The 17,793-nt window shown below is 35.5% G+C and overlaps 1 protein-coding gene across 1 annotated transcript in view; it reads right to left on the reverse strand.

Annotated features, from left to right (window-relative positions):
- Positions 1–17,793, reverse strand: part of rdgB (retinal degeneration B) — a 608,184-nt gene that overhangs the window by 454,599 nt on the left and 135,792 nt on the right. The window contains exons 5-6 of the mRNA XM_090391630.1: positions 11,424–11,681; positions 3,045–3,485 (exon numbers count right to left, since the gene is read on the reverse strand). Coding sequence (XP_090247756.1) covers positions 3,045–3,485; positions 11,424–11,681 — 699 coding nt within the window. The remainder of the gene's footprint in view (positions 1–3,044; positions 3,486–11,423; positions 11,682–17,793) is intronic.

Consider the following 17,793-nt stretch of genomic DNA (forward strand, 5'->3'; position numbering starts at 1 on the left):
TCAGCCATGTCCCCCCTCCTTCCTTATCCATGCCACCAGTTTCATATCCCTTCTCATTTCATCCATCTTATGTAATAGTTTTCCATGTGGTATTCTGTCAAATGCCTTTGCAAAATCCAGTATTATCACGGTTTAGTCATTTCCTTCAGCCAATTCCACTAACACCTTATGATAAAATGTGAATAAAATACTAAGGCAGGATCTATGTTTTACAAAGCCATGCTGTCCCCTATAGAGTATCATATTCCTATCCACCCAATCCTAAAATGTACCTTTAACCAACTTTTCAAATACTTTAACCACAACTCTAGAGATACTAACTGATGTGTAATTTGCTACTTCCAATTTGAAGCCACCTTTATGTTATGGAAATATCTTAAGTTCTTTCCATTCCCTTGAACCTTGCCAGAGCTGAGACTTAGATTAAACAACTTCATCAGAGGCCCTGTAAGTTCTGTTGCATATTCATGTAGCACACAAGCCAACATACAATCCGTCCCGCTGCTGCATTTGCATTGACAGTTTTCAATATTTTGAGTATCTCCAGTACATTTACCTCAATTCTCACATCGACATCTGTCACAAAGTCTCCATGATCACTTAGTTAATACAATCATTTCTTCTGCTTTTGTCATTTTTCCATCATCAGCACTGAGTAAAGTTATCCTTCCATAATTATGCTTTCTCTTACTTGCTACACAGTGAAAAATCTTTTTTGGATTTAATTTGGCCTGCTTAGCTAATTTTCTCGGATAATCTGATTCAGTAGTAACCCTTCTTGCCTTCACTTTGTAGCATTCATGAGCAGGCTGATCACCTTCCTGTTTCTATTGCTTCCACAATGCCTTCTTTTCTTGCAGCTCCTGCTTTATGTTACTACTCATCGACTTAATCCTTATCTTTCTGACCCTAGGTATGCTGTCTGATACTGCCTCTCAAACAATCCATGACCATTTCCCATGCACTACTGACCTGACATACTCCAAGCTGCCACCAAAGTTTGTCATAATCGCCAGCTTTGTAGTTCCATATAAATCCTTTCTTTAATGAGAATTCCACGTGTTGAGTAACCTCCCAGAACATGAATGCATGGTCACCTTCCCCAATCAGAAGCAGAATTGCTACTGTAGTTATAGATAGATCATCTGATGCTATTACCAGATTGAACAGTCTTAAACACCTGGTTCCCTCCACCATGTGCTGTTTCAGGTAATTATTTCTTAGTAACTATATAAAATTTCATCTTGCCATGTGCCTTTTCCTCTTTTCAATATATATAACCCTACAGTTGAAATCTCCCATGATAATTGTTCAGTATGCAGTCATTGTGTTGATCTGCTGATGCATGCTATTCATATCTTCCTCTGGACCCCTCCCCCCAGGTCTACAGTAGCAACCAACAATATATTTTGTCCTATTGGCCTCTATCTCACACAAGACAGCCTGAAGTGAAACATCTCCCTCAGATCAGCAATCCTCCTTAACTTCTATTTTTGTTGGTTGAAGTTCTTCAGCTATCATTAATAATATCCCTCCTCATTCCCTATTTCCTCAATCTTCTCTGAGAATACAATATCCCACACTTTCTATACCTGCAACTACATCATAACTAGAACACTTCCATAGTCCTGCCTTACATCCTTAATATTAGTCACTTCATTCTGACACTCTCGACACAACTTGCATTTCTTGCACTCACTCACAAAACATTTCTGACACACACATCTTTCCATTCTCACTCCCAAACCACAAACTATTCAAATGGATTTATTAAAGACATACTACATTGTACTACATCCTGAATATTGCTATCACTGAATATCGAAATCTTGGCTGCCATTTTTCTCATACAAATATATATAGAATGCTTTTGAAATGCTAACGTGTAACTATGGCCATTAACACATTTAACAATACATTCAAAAATAAAGAAAATATCATTAATAATATTACACGTGCACAATACAGCCCCCTTCTAAGGATGACTAGCATCCCCCCATGCTTATATTATTAGATTCTTACCAAATATATATAGAACACTTTTGAAACAATAACGAGTAACTATAGCCATTAACACATTTAACAATACATTCAAAAATAAAGGAAATACCATCAATAACACCTATATTTTCTGTATATGCTATCTAAGCACATTTTCATTTACTTGATAGGAATTTTTTCAATGTCTGTCTCTTTATCTTTCCGAAGTCCATCATGGAGTTCAGATTTTTTTAGCCTTACAGACCAAGTATATAATTTCTTGGAATCTTTAATTTATAATATAACCAAGTGGAACAACTTCCAACAATTATCTCTAATCCAGAGTATTTTAATAATAAGGTGTTACACCTTTTGGCTACTCGTATAAGAAATTATGACTTCGGCATTACTTCAACCTTAGTATTCCCCTCTGAGTCTGGCTCCCAGTAATGAGACCTCAATAAAGGTCGAAACTGGTCGGGTAGTGACAATTATACATACACGTAAGGATATGTGCTTTGCATTATGAGATACTAAGACAAGTGACATGAAGTCATCAGCTTCTATATACGAGTTGCCCCAGTCCTGAAAATACTTCAGGTGCAAACTTTGTTTGCTTACACTTGGATAAAGGATTAAACCAAGTATATAATTTCTTGGTATCTTTAATTTATAGTATAACAAACTGGAAAAACTTACCATTATCATCAGCTTTTAAGAAATACATACAGAAGGAAATTGCTGAATAAGCAGAAATCTTAGAGAAGAATGTGAGTATCTAATAACAAATGAGTTTAAGGAAAAATATATCTTGTGGGGGGTCCCCTTTCCATTATAACCTTTGGATTATGTGTAAGAGCAGTAATAATAAAATGATTTGCTTCAAAGTATGGCTAAAATTTGCTAAGTGAAAAGTATTATCAAAGAAAAATTTTGTGATAACAATGAACATCTTTATGAAACGTAACTAATTTTTTCTTAATAAAACGTTTTGAAAATTAATCATCATACATGATTCTGTTCTGTTCTAAACAGAGTGGGTATTACTGAGTAACAATTCTTACTTGGTGAATAAAGTGCAGTTCGCGAACTACTTCTTGACCATAGCTTCTGACGTCCATCTGCAGTTAATCCCTCCCCTGATAGAGCAACATCTTGTGCAATCGGAAGGTTACGTGGTTTGGTTGGTCGATGAGGGGATGCACTTCGACTTCTAGGCAATCCTGTCCTTAAATCACTGTTGATGTATATATCATTATCCTTATCTATAGCATTTAAATCCACCTCCTGACTTGAACTTGTCTGTAAAGCTGTATCAGGTTGTGGAGTAATGTCTCCTTCATCATGAGTAGAATTATTATCTATTCCTTCACCAGACATTTTCTTTGCCAAAGCTTCTTGTGTTTCTTTTTCTAGGCGTCGAATATCATCCATTGTTAAACCGACCCACTCATCTTGCCATGCCCATGCTTGCCGATGAGCTCGTAGCATTGTTTTCCTCAGAGCTGTAAAATAGAGAGAGAGAATTCAAAATATAACAGGAAGTCTCAACAAATGTAATCAATACACAATTTCAGTCATAAATGTTTCTTTGATGACAACAATATCTATCTATAGCTGTACAATTTCCACTGTTTAGTCTACATGCAAACATTAGGCTTTTGCATACTCGTTTTATGTGCATACTTTGTTCTTATATAAAAGAGTTTTGCCTCCATTACATTTGCCAATATCATAAATTAATAAATTATTAATATTTATTTATATAGCATGAAGTTGACTGAAATTAAGGGATGGACAGGTAACCAGTGATTACTACAAATGCTCTGTACTCAGGATTCTGCTATTTAATTTGTAATTTTAATGATAATGGGAATGATGGGGGGGGGGGGGGAAGGAATATCCACTACTTTACTAATGATGCAAAAAATATGGAGGGCAATATTTAATGAAGGTGATGTAAAAATTCTGTATCATGATTTAAACAGACTGGCACTGTAATATTTACCAGTTCAATGACACAAAATGTAAGGTTATGCATTTTGCATGAAAAGAATACAGCATATAATTACAATCATGGAACTAGACTGATGGAGAAATAGACTTGGGAGTGATGGTGACACTGAGTTCAGCGAAAATGCGTAAAGCAAAGCAAAGGAACTTGAAGGTTCCTTTGGACACTGAAAAATACACTAACAAGAAATAATAAAGAAGTCATTATCTTGTTTTTTTATAAAAGTTTTAACACAGCATTTTAGTCATCTAGATTAACTGAAGATATGAAAGGGCAGCAAGGTTCATCCAGAGGCAGGCAACTAAGATGGTGAACAATCTATGGAATGCTCTCTATGAATGTAGATTATAGGTTTGTGAGATGCAAAGTTTAGATGATAGGCAGAAAAGAGGAGATAGGATTGAAACATATAAGTTCTAAATTGGAATTAACAAATGCAAAAGAAATGATTTCTCAATACATAACAGGACAGGAAAGAAAAGGGGACCATCCTTGAAAGTGGTGTAAATGCGGTTAGCAAGGACATGAGCACTAGACTTTTTGTTTCAAGAGGGGTGAATGAGTGGATTCAGATGTGAGAGGCAATCACAGTTGCACTGGCAGTGAATAAATTCTAGAGGAGGTATGGTGAACAATATATGAATAATGGTTGATGTGGACCTCCCATGATGCTTCTCCAGGTTGGTTGGTTTATAGTTTATTTGGCACGAAAACTACAAAGGTCATACTGTGCCATGCTAAGGTTACAACTATACATAAGCAGTTAAAGAAAATTGTAAACAATATGCCAGTACAAAAATTAGGTTCCACAAGGCAGCATCTACATATAAACAGAATTGGTGAAGAGGGCATAGCAACACACAAGGTTAAATGTCACAGTACTACAGAAATTTTCAACAATACAAGTTAATAAACAAAATGCATGTACAAGACACCAAGCCAAGGGATGCAGTATCTACATATAGATAAAATTATAACAAATGTTTTTGCAACAGTACATATATAGACAAACAGGAATTATTATACAATATACATGCATAAAAATTAAATTTAGCAATGTGGTATTAACATATAAACAAAATTACAAAGAGGTTACACAAATATACAAGGTGTCCTACAGCAATATATAATTAGTTGCAAAATAAACTAATAACTAATATGTATGCACAAAAGTTAAGTTAAACAGTGCAGTATCTACATATAAACAAAATTACTGCAGCATTTATGGCAGCACATAAATAGATAACAATACAAGTTAATAAACAAAATGCTTGTACAAAAGCAAGTCAAGGAATGCAGTATCTATGTACAGATAAGATTACAACAAAAGTTATTACAATAATACATGAAGAGTCAAAGAGGAATTATCATACAATATGCATGTATAAAAATTAAGTTTGGCAATGTGGTATTTACATATTAAGAAAATTACAACAAGGTAACACAAATATACAAAATCAAAGGCTACAGAAATATGTGATTTGTCAAAAATTAAACTAATGAATAACATATACATTAGTACTTAACCTCTGCACAAATATATCATAAAATATTACATATTTTGTAATATATACATACAAATGTTAAGTGATGCAATACAGTATTTACATATAAACAAACTTACAGTCAAATGTGTTTGTATAAATTAATTCTTTGTAAAAATTAAAAACATCATGAAATCTGCCTGAGTGTATATAGTCTGGCCAGATGGGCAAAAATTTCATTCCTCTCTCGTGCAAAGTACTGGTACTCCACCAGAATATGACAAAGAGTGAGATGTGATTGCATTTTTCACACATGGGAGGATCATCAGCCCTTAGTAAATAAGAATGTGTAAGATGACTGTAACCTATGAAGAACCTAGCAAGAACAACTTCCTCTCTTCTCTTTACACGTTGACTAGAATGCCTATAGTGTGGTTTTCTTTCATGACTACTTGTATAAGAAACTATAACACATTTTAGGAATGTTAGTCAAGTGAGTTTAATTTATCATCCTACTAGTTTCCCCGATTTTTGCTATCGGCATCTTCAGGGATACAATTGGTAAGCGATATGAAGGTAACAGACTAGGTTTTAACTGACAGTTCTAATTCATACAAAAATTAGAATTGTGCGAGACAATGCATGTGTCTCGGGAACATGATTTATTTGTTACAAGGCATAATGTAATTGGCGTGAAAGTTCATTTCTATGATGTTTAGTGATCTAATTAAGGTTTTCCAAATTTCCGGTAGGATTAAACCTTCATTCTTATTTAGGTTTCCTGTTGAACGGGTGACCATAGCAGTCTCCTTGAAGGTTCTGAAATGGTAGTTCTCTTCTATATAGAGCATGACTCTTACCCACTCAATAAGATGGTTGGTAGAGGCAAAGTGGGAAGAAAGGCCTGAAATATCTTGTCTGTTGTTTCTAACATAGCTTATGTGCTCCTTCTGTCTCGTTTCAAAGCATCTAGAGATCTCACCAACGTAGGTCTCACTAACACCACAGGAACAAGGTATATTATATACCTTCCTGTGGTGTTAGTGAGATTATTATATACTTGTAGAATGGATGAGGGTCTTTCGGTGATCTTAAAAATTTCCGAATAGTATTGACCGGCTTGAATGCTACTCCAATATTGTGTGGTTTTAGAAGGATAGTCAATTTTTTGAAATGCTGCTGACAAATGGAATAGTTATAGTACTGATGTGGGTGTCATCACATTGTCTTTGAGGTATATCCGAAAAGAGAATCTTGTTGCAGAGTCTTTTAGACGTCCAAATTTAAATAAGAATTATAGTCTCAAAATTTCTAGTCACCACTAGGGAAATTTTTTCTAAGCATTGCTTTGACTGGTTTCCGAGTTAGTCGATCTCTGACATCAGCAAGTGGTTTATTCCCTACCAGGAATTGTTTTTTTCTGTCCTGTAAACTGAAGAAAATTGGCTGTAGAATCCGTTATATTTTAAATAATGAAAACACAATGTTATTGCCATCTCTTAATCAGATGCCATTTATAATTAGTGGATAGTCTTGGGTCCACTGGCTCTGATTGGTACCAGTGGAGACTGAACTATCCCCTTAACTAGTCTCCAAAAGCTAGACAGGGCTAAAAACTACTCCTTAACTCTCTCCAAGCTGAATTCTCATACTGATTAGAGTTTGACTTGGAGAGAGTTAATGGCTGCATTAGCAGCAGATACAGTAGCACATGTTGCACCGATCTGTTCTTGCAGTAAAGCAAAGCTAGTATGCCAGTAGATAAATATGGAAATTAATCACTAGAGCCAATAACGGTAACAATACTATGGCCATCAAAGTTGGCTAATATAATCAGCTAGCTAATATAATGTGTTGCTCAGAGACTACATTACCTAAAAACCACTGGATTATGATCCCACCAATTCTCAAAAGAAAACATTAAAAAGGCTGCTTAAAGAAGTCACTTTTTCATCTCCTGAAACAGTTAAAAAACTGAAACTGTTATCCCCCACTCCCGAATATATGGGATGCCAAAATTTATAAACCCAATAACCCTCTCTGTCCCATGGTAGATGATACTGACTCCCTGCCTCTTTTAAGTTGGCCAAACAGTTAGCTAAATCTTTAATCTTACTTACAGGTCATTCTTCATCTAATATAAAAAAATTCCACTCATTTCAAATCTCTAATTCCATATTTAGTTTTAGATAATAATGATACCATGGTAATCATTGATGTCATCTCTCTTTTTAGCAATATTTCCAATATTCAGTCTGTTCTACTCAGGCTGAATTTACAACTAAACTCTCCTTTATTTGCCAGACCTTCTTGTCCAGTAGTTTCAATACCAAAAAGATCAACAAATGAGAATTTGTGTTATGCCTGTCTGTCACTGATTGATCTTCTTTGACCTTTCTTGTCAGATCAAGGAAATAGGTAATTATGAAGTAGCAGAAGATAAAACATATGAGTACAGTACAGCCAGAATGAGTACCTCTTCATAATACAAAACAGGATTTGGTCAGAATGGAAAGCATCAAGAAAGCAACAAAAGACGATGAAAAAAATAATGTGAAAAAACCAAAAAGATGAAGAAGGACATGGTGATGTACAGCGACACTATTATGAGAGGCTGTGCTAAGACAAGGAAATAAGGAAAGCGTGTTTTTTTATGGATAAAGACTTGTGGTTTGATGGGGTGACTAGAAGTGGAAGATGAGATTCTATTAGTCAGAACAATGTGAAAGGAGATATGAAAGATTTGTTGGTTGAGGTGAAACAGAAAAGTTTACTCCTCTGTTTCATCTCAAAACAATATCTTATTTATATGCCATGCAACTAACAATGCAAATAAAATAAATGAGTTTGAGGATTAAAAAACACATACAGATGCATGATGAGAAAATGTTTTGCAACATGTATCTGGAAGTGGTTGGTATGTCCACACTACAACCAGTGTGTCACTCATACACTCACTGGGCTTCAGTTATATTACCCAGAAAACACTTTCATTCACAGATCTATAATAACTGAAATATATATACATATATATATATATGTTTGTAATAAATTTTTTAATTTGGGGATATTGTATATTAGGATAACCAAGTAATTTTATAAGCTTGGTTATTTTTACTCCTAATCCCAAGTATGCAAACAATTAAGTTTGCGCCTGAAACAAAGTCCAAGTCTAAAGATGGTACAACACCAGGGCAACTCATTGTAAAGGTGGCTAAAGCTCTGATCACTATTCTTAGTATTTTCTCATAATGTAAAGCACATCTCACTAAAAGATGTATACTGCAATACATTATGGGTGGGGTCACTACCCAGACCGGTTTCAACCTTTTTTGAGGTCTCCTCAGTGAGTAGCTAGACCCTAAATACCAAGGTTTTAGTAATACAGAGCCTTATCAACTTTATCTATAGAAGTTGCAACAAGGTGTTTTTATTTTTAATAAGAATCTCTGGAGGAGTTATAGATGTAATAAATTTTTTTAACTTGGGGATATTGTATATTAGGATAACCAAGTAATTTTATAAGCTTGGTTATTTTTACTCCTAATCCCAAGTATGCAAACAATTAAGTTTGTGCCTGAAACAAAGTTCAAGTCTAAAGATGAGTTTACAATGAGTTGCCCTGGTGTTGTACCATCTTTAGACTTGAACTTTGTTTCAGACGCAAACTTAATTGTTTGCATACTTGGGATTAGGAGTAAAAATAACCAAGCTTATAAAATTACTTGGTTATCCTTATATATATATATATATATATATATATATATATATATATATATATATATATATATATATATATATATATATATATATACAGGGTGTTCGGGATAAATTTGACATATTTATAATTAATTATATTTTTCCGTAAGTTACATGTATTAACACACACTTCTCTTCATTTAAAAGCTTGGACCCTTCTTCATTCATATACAAGATGTCAGAAAGGATGGATAGCTGGAACCCACCTGAATCATGGAAGAGAATAACTTGTATCATGATGATTCGTGCCCGCCATCAAAATAAGGATATTACGACTGCTGCCCAATGCTCCCTGAATACAGTAAAAACAATCAGGCATGAACTAGAGACTTGCAATGGTGACTACGAGGATGTAGCAAGAAGAAAGATCCCTAGCAGACGATCTGATTGCGTTCATACAGCAGAATTCCTCGCAAATCTGCAGGAACAGGTGTTGAAGAACCCTGACATTGGAATTCGGGCTTTGTTCGTGGAGTTGCTAACTGTAGTCAAGCCCTGGATAACAAGGGTAGCCAATGGTAGGCTGTATGTATGGCAGCAGGATTCGGCCCCTTGCCACACCTCTGGGAAAAGTCAAAAATGGTTGTCTGAAAATTTCTACGACTTCACCAGTCCAAATGTTTGGCCTCCAAACTCCCCAGACCTTAACCCCATGGATTATTTTGTATGGGGCGCAGTTGAAAAAGACACCAATCGCACTTCCAGTAATACAAAAGCCCAGTTAATGGATAAAATTAAAACAGTTTTTGCGGCCCTTCCCAGGGAGACTGTAGCATCAGCTTGTTCGAGGTTCCGAAGCAGAATTGAAGCTGTGATCGATGCTAATGGTGGTTATTTTGAGTAAATCTTGTTGATAGTATTGTAATTAACTCTGCCTGTAATGTTTTTTTTGTCAATTCATTAAATTTAATAGATACAAAGAAGATTTTCTTTTTCCTTACGAAACTGTCAAATTTATCCCGAACACCCTGTATACCACTTGCCTTTAATTGAACACAAAATACTTTCACATACAAAGGATTGATATAGGGAAAAGGAAAAGTCAGGAGTAGCTACAGTATTCAACGTTAAATTCAACAAAAATTCAACAAAAAAAAAAGAAATTGAACAACTTTCTCTTATCCTTCTCAGCACTTTCCTCCACAAAAGCTCGGAACTATTTCTACCTTAGGACACAGAGCACGATCTCTTCTAAATGAACCAGATGTACTCCAAAAAGAAAATGAACAACTTTCTCTTATCTTTAAACAAAATGGATATTCTAAAAAACAATTAAGAAATTTCTTCTGGATCCTCATAGGCAGCATACTACGGAAACTACTGATTTTAAAGGTAGCATCTCAATACCTTACATTAGTACAGTCTCCAATAAATTGGCTAAAGTCCTTAAAAAATACAACATCAGGAGTTTTTCACTACACTCCCTAAAGTCCATTCTCTTATAAGCCATCCGAAGGCTATTCATCATAACCTGAAATATCCGGGTGTTTACAAGTTATGGTGCAACTGTAATATTCCTTATTTTGGACAGACTAACAAATCTGTTGAACTCTGTATTGAGGAGAATAAGAGAGAGACATCTCCTATAAAAGATCACATGCATCTGCACTATCCGGTTATGTTCTTTTTTCTAATAACCCTCATGACGATCTACAGAGTCACTCAGTTTGCTGGGATAAATCCGAAAACATTTTTCACTGTAGTGATGAGTTTGAAAGGAAAATCGTGGAGTCCAGAGAAATCCTCCTTAATCCTGAATATTTGAACAGCAATCTGAGTTATAACATCCCTGATAGCCATACTGCAGTTGTTCAATACTGGCGCTCACAAGAACCTGCAAGCATGCATGCATGCAACAAACAATAGTACGTTAGATAGAACGACTTGAAAAATACAATGTTTTCGTGTCAATTATGTATTGCATTTTTTGCCTGTAATTCTCAGTGTTTTGTAACTTCAATTTTTTTATTACTGTGTTCTACCTTTAGTGGATACCTGAAGAAGGCTGTAAAAGGCTGAAACTAGTGGTATCATTAAAATTTAATATTTTATCTCGGTTTAAAGTCATTTAAAATTTATTCTCTAAAATGTATCATTACAACTGAGTAGAAGATCAAGAATATATATATACATACACACCGTAAAACAACAATTAATTAAAAAAAAAAACTGGACATAATACTTACCAACATCATGTATAAATTTTTCAATCTTTGTTTGCATGCCCCAATATCTGAACTCTACACGACACAATTTATATGCACACATCATGGCTTTACCATCAGGAAGAGGCATATCTTTATCTTTACAACACTCCCAATACTCCTCAATCCAATTTTCAGCCAAGGGTCCCCTATCAGTCTTTACAGAGATGAAATACTTAGGATCTTCTTCTTTTTGATAATCAGAACCATACAACTGATCTTTGACAACGTCAATCATATCTGATGGTAAAAAAAAAAAAAGTTTCATTTCATTCATTTACTTTACTTAAAACTATTCAATCACAGATCAGCAGGAATCTGTGCAACACACACGCATACTATGACAAGATACCTCCTTTCATTAAAGTGAGTTTTGGAAATGTAACACACAGTTCAAGCCAAAATTAAGAATACATGTAAGCCTAATTATTATTATTTTCCTGACACAATGGAGTCAGAAGACTCCATGGGGATCAAGACTCTGTGGGAGATCAACACTAGTGAACACAAAGTCTATCATACTACTCCTTAAATTCATCCAAAGTCTTCATGTTCACGACACTCTCAGGCAATGCATTCCATGCTCCTACCACACTCATTGCTAAAAGCTTACTTTTTAGTCTTTTACTCACCACCTCCTTTTGCAACTTCCAGGGATGGCCTCATGTCCTTTTTCCAGGATTTGAAAAATCCACTCAGTGTTAATGGGATAATAACCCTTGAACAGCTTAAATGTCTCGATCATATCCACCCCCCCCCCTTTGTCGTCTATCCACCCAACTCTGCAGTCTGCATGACATCAGTCTATCCTCATAAGCAAAACACTGTTTTGCTTATGAGGATAGACTGATGTCATCCCCTTGAAATCCCAATGAAGATGAGCACAGAAATCTGGATGTGGTCTGGTGAAAGCTTTATACAATAGGCCCAGCACACTTTTATTTCTCTCTCTCTTGGTCAATGGTCTCAACATTGCCACAATTCTCTGAGATGTCCTCACAATCCTTGCAATATGTCCTCAGAACATTAAATCTCTATCCACAATAACCTCAAGATCTTTTGCTTCCTCCACTTCTTCCAGTATAACTCCACCAAGTGAGTATGAAGCATCCCATCTGGGGATCCCAAATTTTAAAACCTTACATTTAGTTGGAATTCAATTGGCATCCCCATGCCTTTGTCTACCCTTTCAACTTATTTGAATCCTCTTGAAGAGCAAAAACATCAGCAATATTACTAATAACCCTCCCAAGCTTCATATCATCTACAAACAACTGAAAATCTCCCAGTAATTCTGTGACAATATCACTGACATAAAGGCAATGGTCCCAGGATTGACCCTCTGGAACTGCACTTGTAACATTCCCACTTCCTGATACCGCTCCCCCATATACAACTCTCTGATATCTATTAGAGGACAAATCACCAATTCAATCCACTAACCCATAAGATGCAACTTAAAAATCAACTTATCATGTGGCACCCTGTCAAATGCATTGGAAACCCCCCAAAAAAATGGAGGGGGGGGAACAAGTATGACATCTCAGTCACAATCAGATCCTCTGATGACCAAAGCCAAAACTCTTGATCCTTGTGTTCCCTCCATAATTCTACCTGAGACAGTTGACCCCTGAAGAAATCCAAAAATTCAGTTCCCTTATTACTGCAAAGTTTATATTACTATAGTTGAAGTCTCCCATAATGATCAATTGCTTTGCACTTGCCAAACTAATTTGCCTAAACAAGACTGTTATTAAACAGGCATGCCAATTCTGCTGCCGATTCCCTTGACCATTCCCTTAAGATGCATGGTGATATGTCATCAAATCTTATCGCCTTATTGACAGTTATCAAGTTTATTTATTTCCTCAAATACATCCTGCTCACTCACAATTAAGCCATCCTCTCCTATGTTCTCTACACTTAAGTTCCTCATAATTCCACCCTGATCAGGATGAAACACTAAGAAAATGATCACTGAATACCTAAACAATGCCTTCTGCAGCAGTTACCATTTTCATCCATTAACATCATCTTCTTTCATTTTCCATGATCATTCTTCCTTCTACTTGCCACATATCTAAAAAATTCTCTAGAGTTTTTCTTTGCCTGATTTGCCAATTTCTGCACTTTTGTTTTCCTTACTAACTGAGTCCCTCTCCTGGCTTGTTCTTTATACTGTTCATGTAACTGATTATTACCATTTTTCATCTTGTACTACCTACAAAGTACCTTCTTCTTCTAGATTTCATGCTTAAGCCCTTCATTCATCCATTTTACACCGGCCTTCGGAATACATTCATGCACTGATGCTGTTATGTATTTCTTTGTCAATTCCCAAGCAGCATTTATTTCTTTACCACTCTACTTCTCATTCCATACTATAGTACCAAGCTCTCCCCTAAGCTTATCATAATCACCAGCCTTATAATTCCACATACATCATTTCCTCACAGAAGTCTGCACATGGCTAACCACAACCCAGGCAATCACTTCATGATCACTCTCACTAACTGGAGGAAGTGTGAAAACCTTCTCACAATTACATCCTCTGATGAAATGATTGGATCTAAAACTCTCGATCCTCACATGCCATCCTTTATGTGCTGCCTGAAATAGCTATCTCTCAAGAACTCAAGAAATTAATTTTCTTATATCAAATGCTATCTCTTCATTATCTATACCACCACAATTACCCTTCCTTTGTTCACTAATCCAATTTGTTTATACATTTCTTCATCACCATCCTCAACCTTCCCAGGCCTATAGCAACATGCAACTAAATATGTCTTCCTATCAACTTGCACTTTACACCACACTGCCTCATAACTATTGTCACTATTTCCCTCTATTCATGTCTACCTTATGTAGATATAATTCCCCTGCTATCATCATCAGCACTCCTCCTCCCTTCTTGTCCTTTCTATCCTTGCAAAAAATACTGTATTCGTCCATTGAAATTCCTGTTAGAATATCACCTTCATTCAATCAAGTTTCACTTATTCGAATGATTTTGGAGCAAATGAACTAAATCAGTGAAACCATTTCATCTTCCTTATTTGTGATACTTGTGGTATCCGTAAACAAACACAGTAATTCACTTTTAGGTCAATAACCAGTCCTATCCAAGCAACATTTGGTTGTGATTTCCCCCACCACACTTGCCCAATCACTTTTATCACCACATACCACATATATCTGCTCATTCTCAACCTCCACACCCACAATGCAATATACTCGATCTTCATACACACATTCACTGCCATGTTCAACATCCACTCTTCCTATGCCATGCAAGCCCGGCGCAAGGCAGGGGCAGAATGGGCGAATGCCACAGGCGGAAAAGTAAAAGGGCGGAAAACTTAAGAGTTTATGTTACAATTATACTGGAGGCAGAAAAAATTTAAAAAATAAATAAATAAATTGGATATATCATACATTTAAAAAATATTAAATTTATATATACATATTTATAAAGATAATTATATTTTATTCTAATTATATAAGCTCCAAATAATTATTTTTATTTTGATAATCCCTGGGAGGACAGAAACATTTAGATCCAATTTCATTGAGAAAATTTGATTCTCTTATAAATAGAATATTTTTATTTAAGAAACAAAATTAATTGGAAATTTTCGGAAATCGGAAAAAAATTCGAATTTGTGTTTAGATGATAATCAGGCTCTAGAGAAACATCCAATATCTTCAACTTCAAATAAAAATACCTCACCACTAAATTACGAGCTTTTTGATGATCCAGCTTTATGGCCAAACTTGTCCAATTCAATAATTGATATATTAGTAAAACAAGGTCTTCCTGCTGAATCAAAAGGGACTTTTTTCCACGCGATGAACATAATAGAAGTTTTCATGTATCACATTATAATAGGATTTTGAGTAACGGAGAAACCAATAAAAGATCTTGGTTATTTTACTCAAGTTCAAAAAATGTAGTATTTTGTTTCTGCTGCAAATTATTTTCTAATATTCGAACTATGAACTTAATTTCAGAAGGAAATAAAAATTGGAAACATATGTCCAAAGTTCTTCAGTGCCACAAAAAATCTCAAGAACATTTTAAGAATTTTGAAAAATGGATTGATTTGGAAAAGCGTTTAAAAAATGAAACTGCAATTGATCAACATCAGCTAAAATTATTCAAAAAAGAACGAGAACACTGGATGCATGTTTTAAAACGCATAATATTGGTTATTAAATTTCTTGCAAAAGAAAACATAGTGTTCAGAGGAAGTTCAGATACTCTATATACAAATAATAATGGAAAATTTTTGAAACTGATTGAATTATTCGCCGAATTTGACAGCGTATTACAAAAACAGGTAGAACACATAAAAAACAATGAAATTCACTTTCATTATTTAGGGAAATGTATACAAAATGAAATCGTTAATATATTGAGTAATGAAATTTTTAAAAAAATGTATCTAAAATAATGAATGCTAAGTATTTTTCAATAATTGTTGATTGCATCACTGATATTTCATGGCAGAAGCAAATGTCCTTAATTGTAAGATATGTTTCTATAAAAGAAAAAAAATGAAGAAACCCAAGATTATACAAATAGAGGAAAGATTTCTAGATTTTATTAAAATTAATAATACAATAGGAAGTGATATGGCTGAAGTAATTTTAAAATTATTAGAAGAAAAAAACTTAAATATTCAAAATATCCGTGGTCAGGGATATGACAACAAGTCAAATATGAAGGGGAAGAATGCAGGAGTACAAGCACTTTTAAGGAACAAAAATCCTAGAGCATTTTTTGTTCTGGTGATTACTATTTCTATTACTATCACCAAAGTGGATAAGGGAAATGTCAATATGGTTCTCAATCAAACGGACTACATAGGTAAGTTTAATGTTTTATTGTTACATCGGGCCACCTACCTCCCTATTGCGTATAATCCCACCAGCTCCCAAATTAGAACACTCTAAAGGCTCCTTAAGAAGGTCACTTCTTAGCCTGTGGAAGTTACCAACAAACTAAAACCTTTTAACTCTAGACCTACCCGAATATATAAACTTCCAAAAATACATAAACAAAATGTGCCATTATGTCCCATAGTGGATGGCATTGAATCCCCCACAATCAAATTAGCCAAAGTACTCGCACACTATACTGGCAACACACCATCACACATAAAAAACTCAGCCCACTTCAAAGCCAGTATAGAAACCTCTCATTCCAACATACTGACATAATGGTCAGTTTTGATGTCTTCCTATTCACAAATGTCCCACTCAAGGAAACCTTAGAGCTCATCCAAGCCAAATTTCCTCCCGATATCTCAGCTCTATTTCAGTTCACAATGAACTCAGGCTATTTCGTTTGGAAAGGAAAATTCTACAAACAGATAGAGGGGGACAGCCGTGGGTGTTCACCACTCTCCCCACCCCTAGCCAACTTCTTTATGGAGACTTTTGAAGAGAAAGCTTTAAACTCTGCCCCACAAAAACCAACATATGGCTTCGCTACGTTGATGATGTGTTCGCTATTTGGCCACATGGCTCAGATACACTCCACTCCTTAACACACTTAAATGACCAACACCCCAGAATCCAGTTCACCTTAGAAAAAGAGGAAAACAACAGTCTCCCTTTCCTAGACACTCTAATCACTCACCAGCCTGATGGATCCTTGGTTTTCTCTGTTTACAGAAAACCCACCCATACAGGCAGATACATTCACCAGCAATCTCCCCCCTAACAACAATATGGGGTTATAAAAACACTATATAACAGGACAAAATTAATCTGTTCAGATGACAATGCCCTAACTACTGAACTAAACCACATCCTTGATGCTTTCTTAGCCAATAGCTACAACCCCCAAAAAATATTAAAACCATTTAACCACAACCCCCCCTCTCCCCCTACATAACAAAGATTACGCTAAATCCATCACCATTTCCTATATCCAGGACACCTCTGAAAAAATAACCAAAAATCTTAAAAAAATATGACCTGACTTCTTGTTACAAACCATATAAAAAATTGGCATCCCTTATCTGCTGCACTAAAGACCAACCACTTCCCCTAGACCTACCTGGGGTATACCAGGTCCTTTGCAGCTGTAAACGGTCCTACTTTGGCCAAACAGGGAGGACAGCGAATGTCAGGATTTCAGAACACAAAGACTACATCCAGTTTCACCAGTACAGAACTCTGGGTTTGCAGACCATGCTCTGGATACCTGCCACAGAATATGTTGCAAGAAAGCCACGGTAATACACTGCAGCAAGTTTAAATATGAAAGAGTGTTCATAGAATCAGCCTCAGCTCTAAAAAACTTTCCAAACCTCAACAAATTTGGGTGCATGAGACTGCC

The sequence above is a fragment of the Typopeltis vanoorti genome, chromosome 4 (genome assembly GCF_054136105.1).
Source record: "Typopeltis vanoorti isolate ZY-2024b chromosome 4, IOZ_Tvanoo_1.0, whole genome shotgun sequence".
Taxonomy (NCBI): Eukaryota; Metazoa; Arthropoda; class Arachnida; order Uropygi; family Thelyphonidae; genus Typopeltis; species Typopeltis vanoorti.